General features: G+C 39.2%; 1 protein-coding gene across 1 annotated transcript in view; it reads right to left on the reverse strand.

The window, feature by feature from the left end:
• ADAMTSL3 (ADAMTS like 3) overlaps positions 1–17535 on the reverse strand; it is a 418321-nt gene that overhangs the window by 136054 nt on the left and 264732 nt on the right. Inside the window, exons 13-14 of the mRNA XM_025392622.1 lie at positions 13302–13449; positions 11585–11669 (exon numbers count right to left, since the gene is read on the reverse strand). Coding sequence (XP_025248407.1) covers positions 11585–11669; positions 13302–13449 — 233 coding nt within the window. The remainder of the gene's footprint in view (positions 1–11584; positions 11670–13301; positions 13450–17535) is intronic.

Raw genomic sequence — 17535 nt, forward strand, 5'->3', positions numbered from 1 at the left:
ATTGCGGCACTATTCACAATAGCAAAGACTTGGAATCAACCCAAATGTCCATCAGTGACAGACTGGATTAAGAAAATGTGGCACATATACACCATGGAATACTATGCAGCCATAAAAAAGGATGAGTTTGTGTCCTTTGTAGGGACATGGATGCAGCTGGAAACCATCATTCTTAGCAAACTATCACAAGAACAGAAAACCAAACACCGCATGTTCTCATTCATAGGTGGGAACTGAACAATAAGATCACTTGGACTCAGGAAGGGGAACATCACACACTGGGGCCTATCATGGGGAGGGGGGAGGGGGGAGGTATTGCATTGGGAGTTATACCTGATGTAAATGACGAGTTGATGGGTGCTGACGAGTTGATGGGTGCAGCACAGCAATATGGCACAAGTATACATATGTAACAAACCTGCACGTTATGCACATGTACCCTAGAACTTAAAAGTATAATAATAAAAAAAAAAAAACAAGGAAAAAAAAAAAACCCATGACAACTAAAAAATACTTACACATGATCCAGCATGATTTCCTTCTATGTATTATTTTTTATTTAAAGATATTATACCACACAATTCTGAATCTTGTCTCACCAATTTTGTTTTTTAAAGGAAGAAAGGAGTACATTCAAAGAGCCATGTCTGGGCAAAAAACAACCAGAGGAACAGGTTGTGTTACCTATGTCTTTGCACATGGAAGAACTGAAAAAGAATAACATTTCACTGATGTGAGAGCTTCAAGATGAGATGATAAAACAACAGAGTAAAATGGAAAATGGCAGAGCTGAGGAAACCAACTGTGAAACATAATAACACTATTGTCACAAGTCTAACAAGTAATTCAGAACTAGGAAAAAACAGAAGAAACATGGCTGAAGATCAAATTAATGACACAGAGGCCAGACTTGGAAGTGAATGAAGCATTGAAAGAAAGAGAAGCTGCAGAGAAAACTTTTGTAGGGATGGAAATGTTCTGGATCTTGAGTGGGACTGGGGTTTGAGGGATATATACATCTGTCAAAACGTATTAGCCAGGTGTGGTGGCTCACGCCTATAATCCCAGCACTCTGGGAGGCCGAGGTAGGTGGATAACCTGAGGTCAGGAGTTCGAGACCAGGCTGGCCAACATAGTGAGACCCTATCTCTACTAAAAATACAAAAAAATTAGCCAGGCATGGTGGTGCATGCCTGTAATCCCAGCTACTCGGGAGGCTGAGGCAGGAGAATCACTTGAACCCAGAAGGCAGAGGTTGCAGTGAGCTGAGATCACACCACTATACTCCAGCCTGGGCAACAGAGTGAGACTCCACCTCAAAAGAAAGAAGGAAAAAAAAAACCACTCATTGATGGTGCACTTTAAATAGACACAGTTTATTGTATGTAAACTACATCTCTATAAAATTGATTTTCTGAAGCACAATTTTAAGGGACTAAGTTAAAGAGAACCTAGGTAATCCAATATTGAAGAAAACCGGATTCTTCATGTGGAGATTCCAACACATGAAACAGAAAAGGTGCTCAGAAATAAAATATGAAAAAAGTGACTGAAATACATCCTGAAAAGGTACACTCTCTTTCAGGAAAAAGTAATTAAAATAATGAACATAAAAACCTAGAATTGTAGGCAGAATAATGGCTCCTCACCCCTGCAAGTACTCCCATGCCCTAATCCCTAGAATGTGTGAATACATTACCATACACAGCAAAAGGGAATTTACAGGTGTGACCTTGAGATGGGATGATAATCCCAGATTACTTTGGTGAGCTTAATCGAATCACAGACATCCTTAAAAACAAGGACATCACTCTGGCTGGAGTCAGAAATATAAGTAGATTAATAAGCGAGAGGGATTTGAAGTGTAAGAGGAACTCACCCACTGTTGCTGGCTCAAAGATGGATGAGACCATAAGCCAAGGAATGCAGGTGGCCTCTAGAAATTGAGAACAATCTCCCAGCCCACAGCCAGCAAGGAAATGAAGATCTCAGCTCTACAAATGCATGGAACTGAATTCTGCCAATTATTCTAATGAGCCTAGAAGTGGACTCCTGCCAAAGAAGACTTCATGCTGACAGACACCTTGATCCTGGCCTACTGGGAACTGGAACAGAGACACCAGCTGAATTTACTGGGCTTCTGACCCACTGAACTGTGGGATAATACATTTGTGTTGTTTTACACCACTAAGTTTGTGGTCTTGGCAGCTATGGAAAATGAGTATACCTGGCTAACAAAGCTTTGAGCATAAACAAAGAATTGTCGAGGTGTCTAGACACAAAAAGTAAGTATCCTATAGGAACAAAAAGACAGGGGTACCTCAGATGCACACAACATTCAAAATCAGGAAAAAATACAGTAACAGTTTTGAGAGAGAGAGAGAGAATAGGAGTCATATGAATAGGAGTCCAGTAAAACTGTTATTCAAATACAAAGGTAGTAATTTTCTGTAAAATAAGAACAATAATAGTACCTACCTAATGGAATTGGGTGAGGATTAAATGTAATGATATCTGAGTTGAAAGCTCAATAAGTACAATAAAATAAAAATAGTAACATCAGACATTCATTGCATTATTATTCCTGTGAGACACTGTCTTCAGTGCTTCAAACAAATTGTATCATTTTCTTTTAACAACAACCCTATCAGGAAATATTATTATGCCCACTTTACAGATGAGAAAACTGAGGTACAGAGAAGTAATCAAAGGGTATACAACAGCTGCTAGCATTATTCTACATAGCCTCACCTGTATCAGAGGATACAGAAGCACTTAAAGATCATGCAGGATGACAGTACATGAATCCAAAGACAATTTGACAATGCTCTTTTAGATAATTTATTTTTCTATTTCCAGAATGAGGAAACAAAACACAAATATCCAACTGCTAAAATCATTCTTCAGCGTAAGAGAAGAAGGCAGCATGTATTAGTGAAAGAAAAACATATCTTGGGACACTTAAACACTGTCAGTAGGAAGGTAAATTAGGACAACCTCCATGGAGATTTCTCAAAGACTTAAAAATAAAACTGCCAGCTGGGTGCGGTGGCTCACGCCTGTAATCCCAGCACTTTGGGAGGCCAAGGCAGGCGGATCAGGAGATCAAGACCAATTGGCTAACATGGTGAAACCCCGTCTCTACTAAAAATACAAAAAAATTAGCCGGTCGTGGTGGCGGGCGCCTATAGTCCCGGCTACTCAGGAGGCTGAGGCAGGTGAATGGCGTGAACCCGGGAGGCAGAGCTTGCAGTGAGCTGAGATCGCACCACTGCACTCCAGTCTCGGCAACAGAGCAAGACTCTGTCTCAAAAAATAAAAGAAAACAAAATAAAAATAAAAAATAAAAATAAATATAACTGCCCTTTGATCCAGAATTCCACTACTGGGTATTTACTCAAAGGAAAAGAAATCATTATATCAAAAATATATCTGCATTTGTATGTTTGTCAAAGCACTACTCACAATAGTAAAGATACAAAATCAACCTAAGTTCTCACCTACAGATAAATGGATAAGGATAAAGAAAATATAGCCTATATACACAATGGAATACTATACAGCCATTAAAAAGAATGAAATCTGGCAGGGCATGGTGGCTCACACCTGTAATCCCAGCACTTTGCGAGGTCAAGGTTGGCAGATCACTTGAGGTCAGGAGTTGGAGACCAGCCTGGCCAACATGGTGAAATCCCGTCTCTACTAAAAATCCAAAAAAAAATTAGCCAGGTGTGGTGGTGCACGCCTGCAGTTCTAGCTACTAAGGAGGCTGAGGCAGGAAAACTGCTTGAACCTGGGAGGTGGAGTTGCAGTGAACTGAGATCACACCACTGCACTCCAGCCTGGGTGACACAGCGAGACTCCATCTCAAAATGAAAAACAAACAACAACAACAACAACAAATGCCAACTTACTCATTTTAAATCTAGAGAAATCAGCAGAAATGGCACCATTCTTGATATTTATGATAAAAATTATATAGGTTTGAGTTTGTTAAAAAATGAAATTATAGTAGATAAATCTCCTATTATAGAAAACAAATCAAGTTCATACAGATCTTGTAGGAAAACATCAGAAACAAGGAAATATTTAAAATGGAGACCAGAACTATCAGCAATAAAACTCCATTTAAATGGATTAAACTTTCCTTTTAAAAACAGACTCTCTCTCTCTCTCTTTTTATTTTTTTTCCCAGAGACAGGGTCTTGCTGTGTCACCCAGGCTGGAATGCAGTGGTGTGATCACGGCTCAATGCAGCCTTGAACTCTGGGGCTCAATCAAGTGAGCCCCTCACCTCAGCCTCCCTAGTAGCTGGAACTACAGAGGCCTGCCACTGCACCCAGCTGGTAATTTAAAAACCTATAGATAAAACAAATAACACAAAATGACTTCAGACATGTAAAAAGTAAAAGAATAAACAAAATGAGATAAGAAAAATACAAATGAAAATACAGTGGAAGAGCAAAAAAGCAGGTGTAAATATTAGGCAAGAATAAACATAATAGACAAAATCATCATATTTGAAAATGACACAGCTATGAAAAGTACTAAAATTAACAGAAAAATTTTGGAAAAAACCAAACAGTTCAATAAAGTAGTCCATAACTCTGAGTGTGTGTGTGTGTGTGTGTGTATGTTGCACTATACAAATATACAGATACATATACTAAAATTACCAGTTTTCCCAAATTCAGCCACACTTACTGTTAGCTGCCAGGCACTATGCTAAGCACATTACATGTATTATTTAATATAATTCTCGCCATGACCTGATGAATAAAGATCATTATTTTCCTGATTTTACAGATGAGGAAAACTGAAGTATAAAATACTCAGGGGATTCTAAGCCTAAAGACCTGAATAAATGGAGAGACCACACACCCCCGAATGGGAAGACTCAAAATTACAAAGATGTTTATTCTCCCCTAATTAATTCAGAAAAAAATGCAGTTCTGAGCCAAACTGCTGAAGCAGTTTTTTTGTGCGGGAAGGTGCAAACAGACAATACAACTCTAAAGTTTTATGTAAGGTTAGGTGAGAACAATCAATAACATTTTTAAAAGGAATACAATTACAGAGTACTTGCACAGTTTAATAGAAAAAAGTATTTAAAGACACAGTAATTCAAATAATATGGTACTGGCACTGGAGTATTATGTGTACAATGATGTCATTTTAAAACCAAAGTGGGTAGTTTACTCAACAGATAGTGCTAGGGCAATTGGTTAATTATTTGGAAAAAATTGTTAGATTGAGATTACATATTACATGTGAAAGTAAATTTCCCATGGATCAAAGTTAAGTGCAAAACATGAACCATAAAAAATACTACAAAATAACATTTTAAAGAAAGATAATCTCCTGATTTTGATGCATGTATGGGGAAAAAGGCAAGCTGGAGGAACTGCTGCTGGCAAGAGAAGCCAGCACTGATTTCTCTCTAAAAGGAAATTTGACAATAGAAATTAAATGCCTATCCCTGGCCCAGAAATTCCATGCCAGAAATTACGTCCAATGAGACAATTAGAGATGTGCAATTTGAAATTCGCTGCAGTTTTATTTATCATTGTGAATAACTGGAAACAAACTGCAGATCACCAGAGGGATCTTTCAAAAATGTAATTGACATTATGTCACTTCTCTAGTTAAAATCCTTAAATGGCTCCCACAGCCTGCTGATAAAGTCTAAGCTCCTTAGTGAACCATGGAAGACCCTCAAGACTTGCTGTCTCCTCCAGCTGCATCCTTGCTGCCATTACTGCTCCCCCGCCCATCCCCCAGCCCCTCAACCCCATCAGACCACCTCAGTAACCTGCGTGGTCTACATGGGCCAGTGAGCCTGCACACAAGCCTCTATTCCAAATACCTGACATGCTACTCTTCTGACGCTGTAGGACACTCTAGGATCTCAGTTCATGTACCATCTATTTCCGGAAACCATCCCTGATCCCAAATAACACCATAATGTAATTATAATGCATTGCAACCTTACAATACCATCATGCAGTCACTCACTTCTCTGTCTACTCCATTAGATAAACCCAAGGATGGGTTAGACTTGAATTCAGGACATCTGACACGAAACTGCAGCTCTTTCTAGTCTTATGTGCCATAGAATCACTGTCCACCACTTAATATCTCCAAAACAATTCCTTTACGTTTCTATGCCTCTGTTTCCTAAGCCCAAAATGAAGACAAGAAAAGCACCTCCTCATAAAATTGTTGTGAGCATTAAACAACTTAATCCACGTAGAACACTCAGAACAAGGTCTGGCACAAAGCACATCACAATATTAGTTGTTGTTATCACTGTTGTTGTTAGAAAAACAGATTCCTGAAATGTCACCTAATTTGACTTTAGGAAATACAATCTCCACAAATGGAGAACTTAAGACAGCAGTGAAGGAAACATACAAGGTGTGCTAAGTCCATCCTATTTCCTTAGTTTTTGTATATGAAAAACAAGAGCGAGGGCAACAAGTTTGCTGAAACAAACGAAGAGGCTCCAGGGAGGAACTTTTAAAACAACCATGAACCAATGAACCATATCAACTGTCAACACATTCCACAGCTGAAAGTTAAGAAGGTCAGTACTGCAGTTCCCTTGGCTTAGATTTATATGCTATAATTTTTATTTTCCTAATTTAAAAAAAAGCAAAAAAGCCCTTTGAACATCCGCTCCCTATGTAAATTCAGAGCTTGAGCCATGGTAAACCACAGAGGCAGAAATATTTATCTCCTCCAGGCCGGCTTGGCAGGCTCTACTGGAGGGATGTAAAATACAGCTGCGTTCACCCTCCCCTTCATTGTCAACAAGGAAGCATCCCCAAACCCAAACCACAAAAGACAGTGGTAATAAAAGGATGCACTGGAAGCTGAGATATGCTGCGGTTTTGTTTGGAAATCGAGGGAATGAATAGAGTCAGAAGTGGTGGCAGGAAACTATAAACTTCACACTAGATGGCTAGGACCAGGCCAGAAACTGCCAGGCAGTGTGAATTATGCAGGAAAATTGCAGAGAGACCACAGAGGGAGAGATTGCGGAAGGTGGGAAGAGGCAGCTGCTCAGGCCAGGGAACAGGTGCTGTCTGCTCAGTCTCCAACAAGGGGGAGGAAAGGGTGTTGTCCTTCAGGAGTAAAGAGCTTTTTAGCTTTGCTCTGTGAATATGAGGAGGAAGAAACCGCTAGCAAAGTCAGGTGGGGCTGACAGAAAAGGCAGGCTTGGAATGAATATAGGCCCTGAACCTCACTGTAGCTTCTATGATATCCCCCTTTTCTGTTTTTTTCTCTTTTTTTTTTTTTTTTTTTTTTTGAGGCGGAGTCTCGCTATGTCACCCAGGCTGGAGAGTAGTGGCAGGGTCTCAGCTCACTGCAACCTCTGCCTCCAGAGTTCAGGCAATTTTCCTGCCTTAGCCTCCTGAGTAGCTGGGACTACAGGTATGTGCCACCACACCCGGCTAATTTTTGTATTTTTAGTAGAGACGGAGTTTTACCATGTTGGCCAGGCTGGTCTCAAACTCCTGAGTTTGGGTGATAAACCCACCTCGGCTTCCCAAAGTGCTGGGATTACAGGCGTGAGCAACTGCGCCCGGTAGATATCCCCCTTTTCTAATTCAATAAAGTAAACAATATTTTCTGAACTTTAAAGGGACCTTAGAGACTATCTGATCCAGTGGTTCCCAAACTTAGATATGCCCACTCCCCTGCCAAAGTTACCTGGGGTGTTTGTTTAAAATGCTGGTGAATGAACGGGCGTGGGGGCAGGCGCCTGTAGTCCCAGCTACTTGGGAGGCTGAGGCAGGAGAATGGCGTGAACCCGGGAGGCGGAGCTTGCAGTGAGCCGAGATCGCGCCACTGCACTCCAGCCTGGGCGACAGAGCCAGACCCCGTCTCGGGGGGAAAAAAAAAAAAAAAAGTGCTGTTGAATGAAAGAGAGACAGAAAGTAGAATAGAGGTTACCAGAGTCTAGAGGGAGAGAGTAGGGAGTTATTGCTGAAGGTGAGCAGAGCTTATGTTGGGGATGATGAGAAAATTCGAGAGATGGGAGGTGGTGATGGGTGCACAACAATGTGAATGTGATTAACACTACTGAACTGTACCCTTCAAAATGGTTTAAATGGTAAGTTTTATGTTGTATATCTCTTACATGATTAAAAAAAAATCTGGCAGCCGAAATAAAAAGAAAATGTTGGTGATAGAGCCCCACTCCTACAGTATCTGATGGTATTTTGGTTAATTTTTTAAAAAACTTCTTTTAGAGATACATAATTATGAATGAAATGATGTGCTGTCTGTACTTGCTTCAAAAATGATCAGAGGGTAGTGGCAGTGGTGATGGTTTCAATGAAACAAGAGTGGCGCTGGGTTGATAATTGTTGATACTGGGTTATGAACATGACATAGGGGTTCATTACACTGTTTTCTCCTCTTTTAAATAGGTTTGCAATTTTCTATGATTAAAAAGAAAGTTACAGAAAAAGACTTAATAGGTGGGAGCCATTCCCAACTAAGAGGGGAGTGTGATTAAAGAGAAGGAGGCAAGAGACAGCTTGCTGTGGGCAAGAAACAGCCCGTAAGTCAGTGTGGCTGGAGCATCCCACTCAAGGCAAAAAAAGGAGGGGGCCAGACATAAGGCTGGGGAGCAGGAAGAGTAATACCCTGCCATGTCCTGTTGGGCATATGAACCCACATAAATCTTTGAGTGATGGGGAGACATTTGGATATTCTGAACATTGCAAAGACAGAATTAGACTTGGCCAGGCGCGGTGGCTCACGCCTGTAATCCCAGCACTTTCTGGGGCCGAGACGAGTGGATCATGAGCTCAGGAGATCGAGACCATCCTGGCTAACATGGGGAAACCCCATCTCTACTAAAAATACAAAACATTAGCCTGGCGTGGTGCCACGTGTCTGTAACCCCAGCTACTCAGGAGGCTGAGGCAGGAGAATCGCTTTAACTCAGAAGGCAGAGGTTGCAGTGAGCCGAGATCGTGCCACTGCACTCCAACCTGAGTGACAGAGTGAGACTCCGTCTCAAAAAAAAAAGGAATTAGACTTGCACCCTACCTAGATAGACTACTCTGGTGGCTGTGTTGTGTAGGGGTGGATTTGAGGGAAGCAATTCAGAAGCAAATTAGAAAGCTGTTGTAGGTGTCCTAGGAATTGACTTCAGGACCTATATAAGGATGGTAGTTTGGATGGAGAGGAGGAACTGGAACCAAGGAAGATTTTAGTAAATATAGTCGGCACAACTCAGTGGCTAATTAAACATCAGGGAAGAATGAGAAGGAGCCAAGAAAGACTCCAGGCTTCTAGTTTGGGGAACTGGACGGGCTGCAATCCTATTAACCAAAAGAGGACGTACAGAAGGATTATCGACTGTCATCTAACTGTGTTTTGAAAACAAAAGATCTTGGTAGGACCCATCATTCTAGACAGAGGACTCTGTGACCTTCCTTCTGTGACAACTACACACTCTCTCTCAAGTGTCTCAAACCCTTTTCTTTCTGTAGACTCCTTCCCTTACAGGATTGTAGGTGATCAGAGATGGGAGAAGGTTCCAGCAGCATTTAGCCTAATGCCTTCCTTGTATAGTTGGAAGGTCTACAGATATTAACTGACTTGTGCAAAACCCTTTTTAATTTGTTTAAGATTGCCCTAACTTCAAAATGAAAAATAACAAACACATACACATAGGCTTTTCCATCAGCTTGACTACCAATCTTTGTTCCTTCTGTAGTACTCAAATACCCATTGCTCCATTTCCTTCTTTTTTGGAAATTTATTTCTGAAATATCCACAATGTTTTATTCTCCACCCTTTGAATGCTACTATTCTAGAATTCACTGAAAAAGCCTTTCTTGTTAATCAAAGCAGCCTTTTCTCTTTCCTCATGGATTTTCCTTGTCTTTCTGTGAGATTTGAATCCTGTTTGCTGCTTGCCTCCTTAAACTCCCTCCTCCTTTGGTCTCTGGAATAATAAGCTTTCCTGGGTCTTACTCTTCCCTCTCTTCACTACTTTACTCCCTCACCATCTTCCTCTTTTGATTCCCCCTCTTCCTCTAAATCTCCAAGCTTCTGTCAGGAGCCCAACACTCTTCTCTTTTTACTCAAATACTGTGAAGCCATTCGCCCTCACACGGTCCACAGTTTCTTCTGTGGTCATAGCTAGCACTGACAGTGGTCCACGTGAAGAAGTCTGTGCTTGTCATGAGTGTGATATGCCAGCTATGTTGGCCCACACCACTTTGCCACATGTGCCTTCTCAGAGAGAAGTAACCCACACTGGCCTGGGGCTTACCACTGGGCTGGACCACAGTAAAAAGGGAGACTGACAAATGAGAGTGGGTTCTGAAAAGCATAGGAGGTTGGGAAAGGATCTAAAAACAACAGTGCATGAAGCCTGCTGAAAAGGCTAAGAATGATGAACTTGGGAAAGACAAAGCTCTCAGGATCCATGGCAGCTTTCTTCGTATTTGTGAAACTTGTCACATGGGATGGGGCATAGACGTATTTTTTTTTTTCTGCTTCAGAGAACACAAATTAGGAGGTCTATTCTGTCTCAACAGAAGAAAAAGATCTTGCAAATAACTTGGGTTGCCCAACACAAGAATGAGGTTTCTCTTAATGCAGTGAACTATGCATATTGCTGAAGGTGTTGAAGAAGAAATGCCTGCTCCGAGAGGGAAAGTGGCCAGATTACTGCTGAGACCCCTTTTCCTCTGATGCTCCGGGAATCCCTCTCTTCATAGACAGCCTGTCAGCACCAAAGACTTAACATGTTTGACATGGAATCAGCCATTCTGTTCAATTACTTGAGTCTATCATTGGTGCTGTTGTTCTTATAGATTCCTGGACTAGAAATCTCAGAGCACCTCTGATTTCTTGCTCTCTTTTTGTCCCTATGTAACCGCCTCCAGAATGCTTCTTTGATTTCCTCTTGATTCTTAATTTCCACTGGCACTGTTACAATCCAGATTCATCAAATCACATGCAGATGGTAGTCATTGGATTTTTGAGTTGGAATGAACCCTGGAGAGATCAAGCCCAACCTGCCCCTTTTATAAGTAAGGAGAATAAGAGACAGAAAAATTAGACTTGTCTAAGGTCATGTAGTTAGCAGGGGTGGTTCTAAGCTCCAATACTCTTAGTACCTTGTTCCTTCCATTTCCCTATGATCACTCAAGCAACTAATGCATTCCAACTTAATTAATTTTATAGAGATTGACCATGACTTACCCATGGAATGACTGGTTTATTTGTACAATACTATGATGGTTCATGGTCAAATCACATGCGTTAAAACCTAGAAATTATCCCCAATCTCTTAAGTGTAACAGACCACTGGATCTGCTTTGAGTTAAGTAACACTGTTCTTTTCTGTGCTGCTCAGAGAAACTGCCAAAGGAGGACTGCTGAATTGTGAAATAAAGAAAAACTCTAGCCAGCTCAAGCTCTCTAGAGTCTGTAAATCCAGGTCATTCGGATATTAAATGTATCATTGTACTCCAATGAGTACAAAAATTACATATATCATGTTAACTGGCTATGCCCTGATTATTCCCATAAAGGGTCCTGGACTCACGTTGGTTCTTCTGTTGCTATTCTGGTCTCTTCTAGTTCTTGTGCTTGTTTCAGCCAAGGCAATTTTGCTTCCACTGGACTTTTTTCTAAGAAAAAGAGAACATAAACAATAAGCTTAATTACTATTAATCATTAAGGAGTTGGATATATGATCATATTGGCTGAAGATTTCATTTATAAAGAGGTCATGTTTTTCAAATGCAAGTTGAGTTCCTTAGTAAAATACATTAGGTGGCTGCTGGAATGAATTAAACATTTCTGTTGTATTTTTTTAAAAATTAATACATTATTAAAAAGCAACCAAAGTGATCATGATACAGTTGAATATGCTGTCAAAGTTAACATAAAAATGCCTTTTATAAATCAATACCAATTTCTGTTGTTCATACATTGAAGCTCTTACTTCAACCATATCAGCTTGCTATCTTTGGTTATATTTTATTTTTGTCCATGGAATGCAAACATTAATAGAGAAAGACAAATAACATGAAAGTTAAGAAAGTTGGGAGGGATGAAAGAGTCTGTGTTATAGTTTACTCAAACTTTTACTGTTGTTGTAGTTGTTGAGGGAGATGATTACCAATTACATCTGGCATGGAAAAACAAACTGTTGCCCCTTTCTGTCCTTTGAAGCCTCCTTGATGTGAAGAAAGGAATAATTTATCTATGAAGTGAGAAATAAAAATAACTTTGGGGTTCTTCAAGGAAACTGTGGACACAATGAAAGTGGCTATGAAAGTATTGTAAGTGCAGAAAGAAGGAGAAAAGACTTCACTGATGGAGTTATGTAGTCAATGTCTGTACCTGTCATGGCAACTAGTGATTTTTCTGCAAGATAGACATACTGAAAAATATTTATTGGATGGCTAATTATGAGGCTCTCTGTATGAATAATGAACCCAAAAATAACAAAAGAGAGTTTTACCATCCTCTCTCAAATACTAAGGAGGAGTCCTTACTAATAGTTGGGAATAATCTTTTCTCCAATTTCAACATGGAAGATACTTTTCATGAGGATGATTAACATTAAAGAATATGGAAATAATTATGTACAGAGAAGATCATATATCAGAGAAATGATGCCAAATCCTCCTATCCATCGATGCTACCCATTTCTGCTCTTTCATGTAGAACAAATGTGAACTACTGGAGAGATTATAAATGCACCCATAGATCTCCACTGGGAACTGGAAGTTTTCATTCATTCCATGCATTAGTACACATGATAAAGATGACATCATTCCTCCCTCAAAAATCTTACACTCCAGTGGAGAGGTAGCTACAAAGAAGAACGAGAATCTTGAGAAAAGAATAATTTCCTCCTCCTCTATTTCTTCCTCTTTTTCTTGCTCTTCTTTCTCTTCCTCCTTCTACTTTTCCTTCCCCTCCTTTTTTAATCTCCCCCTCTGCCATTCTCCTTCTTTTTCTTCAAGGGAGAGACTGCATTTAATTTTCTTACGTCCACCAAGAAACGTTAGTATAAAACTAGATAGATAGGAGCTACTCCATCTGTACGGAATCAACAGGAGCTCAGTTTTCCCTCAAGATGAATAATTCACATATATCTAACTTCTTTATCTAGATGGGAAGGTCTGTTGCAATCTGTCAGTAAAACAATTTTTATAAGAAAGTAGTAAGTTGAAAGGGAAATGCTACAATATTGGAATGGGAGCTAGAAATACTATTTGATTTGAATTTACAATGCACCACAGACTTACCTTTTGGTTTATAACACGGGATGGGAATGACACACTCTTCTTTGATGTGTAATTTCAGTTGTGGGTTGCAGCCCCCAACGTGCTCTCCACGGTGGTTAATACACAGAACAACCCGGTACCGTAACCCTCGGCCACAAGTCACTGTGCACTTCAAAGAAGAAAAGACAAGCCAATGCATTATTTTTAAGAGAACCACAAAGGCAATATTTTATCATATGTAAAGGAAAGCCATTAAACTACATAAATATTAAACACAAAAGACTTTTAGACAAATAGTATGTAAGGAAGGGTACCGAGGCTAATTTTCTGTGATGCTTGTATTTCACGGCCCCTCTTTTGTACAACCTTGTTCTACTTCTCAATTGAAAAAGTATTTAAGGTGTGATCATAGTTCAAGAAAATTGAAAATGCCCTGAAATCCTACTGCTCAAATATCAAAGAAACTTGTTACAAGTTTTCTCAAGTTTGATTAAAAGTTTACATGACCCTACCCAAAATAATTTTTGAAGATGAATGAAACCTTTCTGAACTGTCAATAAAAATATAATAAAATTCTGATGAATTATGCCAGAAGATTATTTTTCTATTCTGACTATAGAAGTCAGTCTTGCAAAACTGCTGTCATAAAATGAGGCCATCAAAGATAATTCAGCCAAACACTATAGAAAAAAATACTACAGATGTATCCTGATACATCTATAACTATAACTGCCTGCAGTTAAAGTTAATAAAAATATGCTATGTTTTCCTGAATTTTTTTGCAGCATTTTTTTTTCTTGGATTATTTGTTTATGATTTGAAAGTTACTCTTGCCTATGAGTGGAATGTTTTCATGTCATATAAAAATCGAGACTAGCTTTTCATTTATCTGTGTTATAGTTTGGCTCTGTGTCCCCACCCAAATCTCATCTTGAATCGTAATCCCCATAATCCCCACTTGTCGTGGGAGGGACCTGAGAAGGGGTGATTGGATCATGGGGGCAGTTTCCCCCATGCTGGTCTCAGGATAGTGAGTTCTCATAAGATCTGCTGGTTTTATAAAGGGCTCTTCCGCCTTCATGCTCTCTCTCCCTCTCCTGCTGCCTTGTGAAGGAGGTACTTACTTCTCCTTCACCTTCCACCATCATTGTAAGTTTCCTGAGGCCTCCACAGACATGTGGAACTGTGAGTCAATTAAACCTCTTTCATTTATAAATTAACCAGTCTCTGGTAGTATCTTTATAGCAGTGTGAGAATGGACTAATATAATCTGCATATTGGGGAGTATATATATGTACGCATTTAAAAAATTGATAGACTATATTTTTTGAGGACTGTATTGGGTTTACAGAAATATTGAGCAGACAGTACAGAAAGCCCCAATATTCCCCTTCACCCCTTTTCCCCCCTATGATTTTCCCTATTATTAATGTCTTGCTTTAGTGTGATACCATTGTTACAACTGAGGAACCCATATTAACACATCATTATTAACATAACTAATACATCACTTAATATATCATTATTAAATATTATCGTTATTAAATCCAGAGTTCACAATTAGTTGTTGTCAGCTTTTTTAAATTTATAATTTCTTATAATTTCCTTTCTTATTCTAAATAAACATTCTCTTCAATACTCAATATTTGTGTTTTATATTCTTGTTTTTGAGGAGTCCCCTCAAATCTGTACAAGCTTCAGACCCCACCAATTCTGGATCCACCCCAGGGAGGGGCTGAGAGTTCTTGATTGCCTTTGGTTACCTGCTATGGGACAGGCACCTCATTCATTTGTTATCTCATGAATCCTCCTGACCCACTTCTAGGTCAGTGGCTTCAGGCTTATTGAACAGATAAGCAAACGGCCCACCATCTAAGGATCTTGCTCAAGGTCACACAGTTCCTAACAGGCAGAGTGGAATTCCCTCCCAGAGCCATCTATTGCCAAAGCCATGGCCAAGTCACTGCTTTAAGGAGCTTGAAAATTATTTTCTGACCCCCTAAGCAACTTTGTGCCTGGGTATCCCTGGGGACAAGTTTCAAAGACATGTTTCAAGGATATGGAGGCTTTTCTCAGTGTACGCACATTAGGCAGAATATTGGGAAATTTCTCTAGTTCATGATGCCACTCTTGAAACCACTGAACAAATACTTTAATGAGTTTGGTGAAGTTTGAGATTACCCTGTTTTTGGAAAATTGACTCACCTACCCCCTAATTTATCAATTCAAGATATATATAATATTGAGTGGCTGTTTTAGCCAAGAAAGAAAAAATTTCACCCAAAGAGAAAGAAAACAGTACAAGATACAACTATACTACAACTGGTTAATCCAAAGGAGCATCCTCTCCTTTTAAACCACCCTTTTGGGAAGCCAGACACTTCCCCCAATGGCACTGTCAGTGTTTACAACAGTTCCAGAACTCCTCTGTGGAGCTGCATATGTCCTCAATGATGGAAAATCCTCATCGCTGAGAATATATTTGATTTTTGAAAAAAGTGAAAAGTATTAAGGGTGAAGTATGGTGCATGAGAAGAGCTAGTTAACATCCTCTATTCTGATAATACATGTAATGATAAAGTCATGATATTTATGGGGATGGAGGGTGATATAAAAGCTCTAAAGCCAACATAAAACATATGACTAGAACTTATGAGAGCTGAAAACAAGCTCTGCAGTTGTAGAAATAATGTTAATTTGGGGCTGAGAAAGTGAAAGTCCCTAATGTCTCAATAACAAATCCTTTTGCAGCTGAGATGATATTCTTTGCTTTCAACAAAATAGAAAGAAGACTTAAATTGCCAGCAGACAGATCCTTAAAAATAATTTTTGATGATAGACTATCACATGAATTTTGGCACATAACTCAAGAGTTCAAAGAACTGAACGACCTTGCTAAAATAAAATCCTTCCATCCTGGTCTATTGATTTATGTGAACAGGCTTTCCCAGTGTATACATGCAAAGCCAAACGAAACAAAATAAGAAACCAATAGTAAAAATTAATAATAAAATCATTGCTGAACATGGCTAATTCTGGTGATGGACTATTTTTTAAGCTCCACTTATCTTCTATAAAGATATATTAATGCATGTACATGATGAACTAAGTGTGTACTCAAATGAAAATGTAGTTTTTGTGTTGTTATTCTTATTTACCAAACTTTGAAATATATATGTTATTTTGACTGTGTAAAATTAACTCAATTCAGAGGAATATTTTAAATAGTTAGGGCCTTATGGCCACAGGAAAGTAAAATAAATTAATTTCAATGATCATATATATCTTCTTGGAGAGAAGTAGAATACTGTAATTTAAAAGAGACTTTAAAGCATAAAAATACATTATATTAGAATAAAATTCTGTGGGGAAAGTAGATTGCAAATGTGAGTTCAAAGGGAAAAATATGCACAACATCCAAATTGTTAAAGAAGAGCTCGTTCCTGTATTTTTTAAATGAAAGATGGCAAAGACAGAAATTATCATGGCATTTAAATTCCACTAGACAGATTTTTTTGAATGCTGCAACACTCTTATTGTAAAATGTCAACATTCACAACATGTTGAAATGATATTCTTTGTAATTATTTAAACTTGTGATAGGAAATTTCAAATGTCAACCTAAATATATGTGAAGAAATACAAAATTCTCTAATCTTCTTTTTAGGGAGTATGTGACCAAAAATTAATTGATAACTTCTTTCCTAGCAAGTTTGAATGAAGTTCTACAGGGTAATGATGTTTAGTCTGGGGATATCAGAAAAAGATTGATATGGTCTTCACCTGACACTCATTTATCCTTCAAGTTCAAGTGCTACCTCCTTTCTGAAGCTTTCCTGACACCTTCAGGTGGAGTGAATCATTCCACCTTGTGCCTCTGAAGTACTGGGCACATGATACTAGTTATGCACGATACTATACTGTATCACAACTTTGTTTCCATGAACGTCTATGCAACTAGATTCTAAGCTTTTGGGTGGTAGGAGCAAGTTGTATTTACTTCTTAGCACGGTAGCTGACACATTGAATAAATACATGAATAGATATATTAATGCATGTATATGATGAACTATGTGTGTGGGGAGATCACTTAAGAAAGATGGAGAAGGGGGCGGAGCAAGATGGCCGAATAGGAGCAGCTCCAGTCTTCAACTCCCAGCGCCAGCGACACAGAAGACCGGTGATTTCGGCATTTTCAACTGAGGTACTGGGTTCATCTCACTGGGGAGTGCCGGACGATCGGTACTGGTCAGCT

Source organism: Theropithecus gelada, chromosome 7b, assembly GCF_003255815.1.
Source record: "Theropithecus gelada isolate Dixy chromosome 7b, Tgel_1.0, whole genome shotgun sequence".
NCBI classification, from domain to species: Eukaryota; Metazoa; Chordata; class Mammalia; order Primates; family Cercopithecidae; genus Theropithecus; species Theropithecus gelada.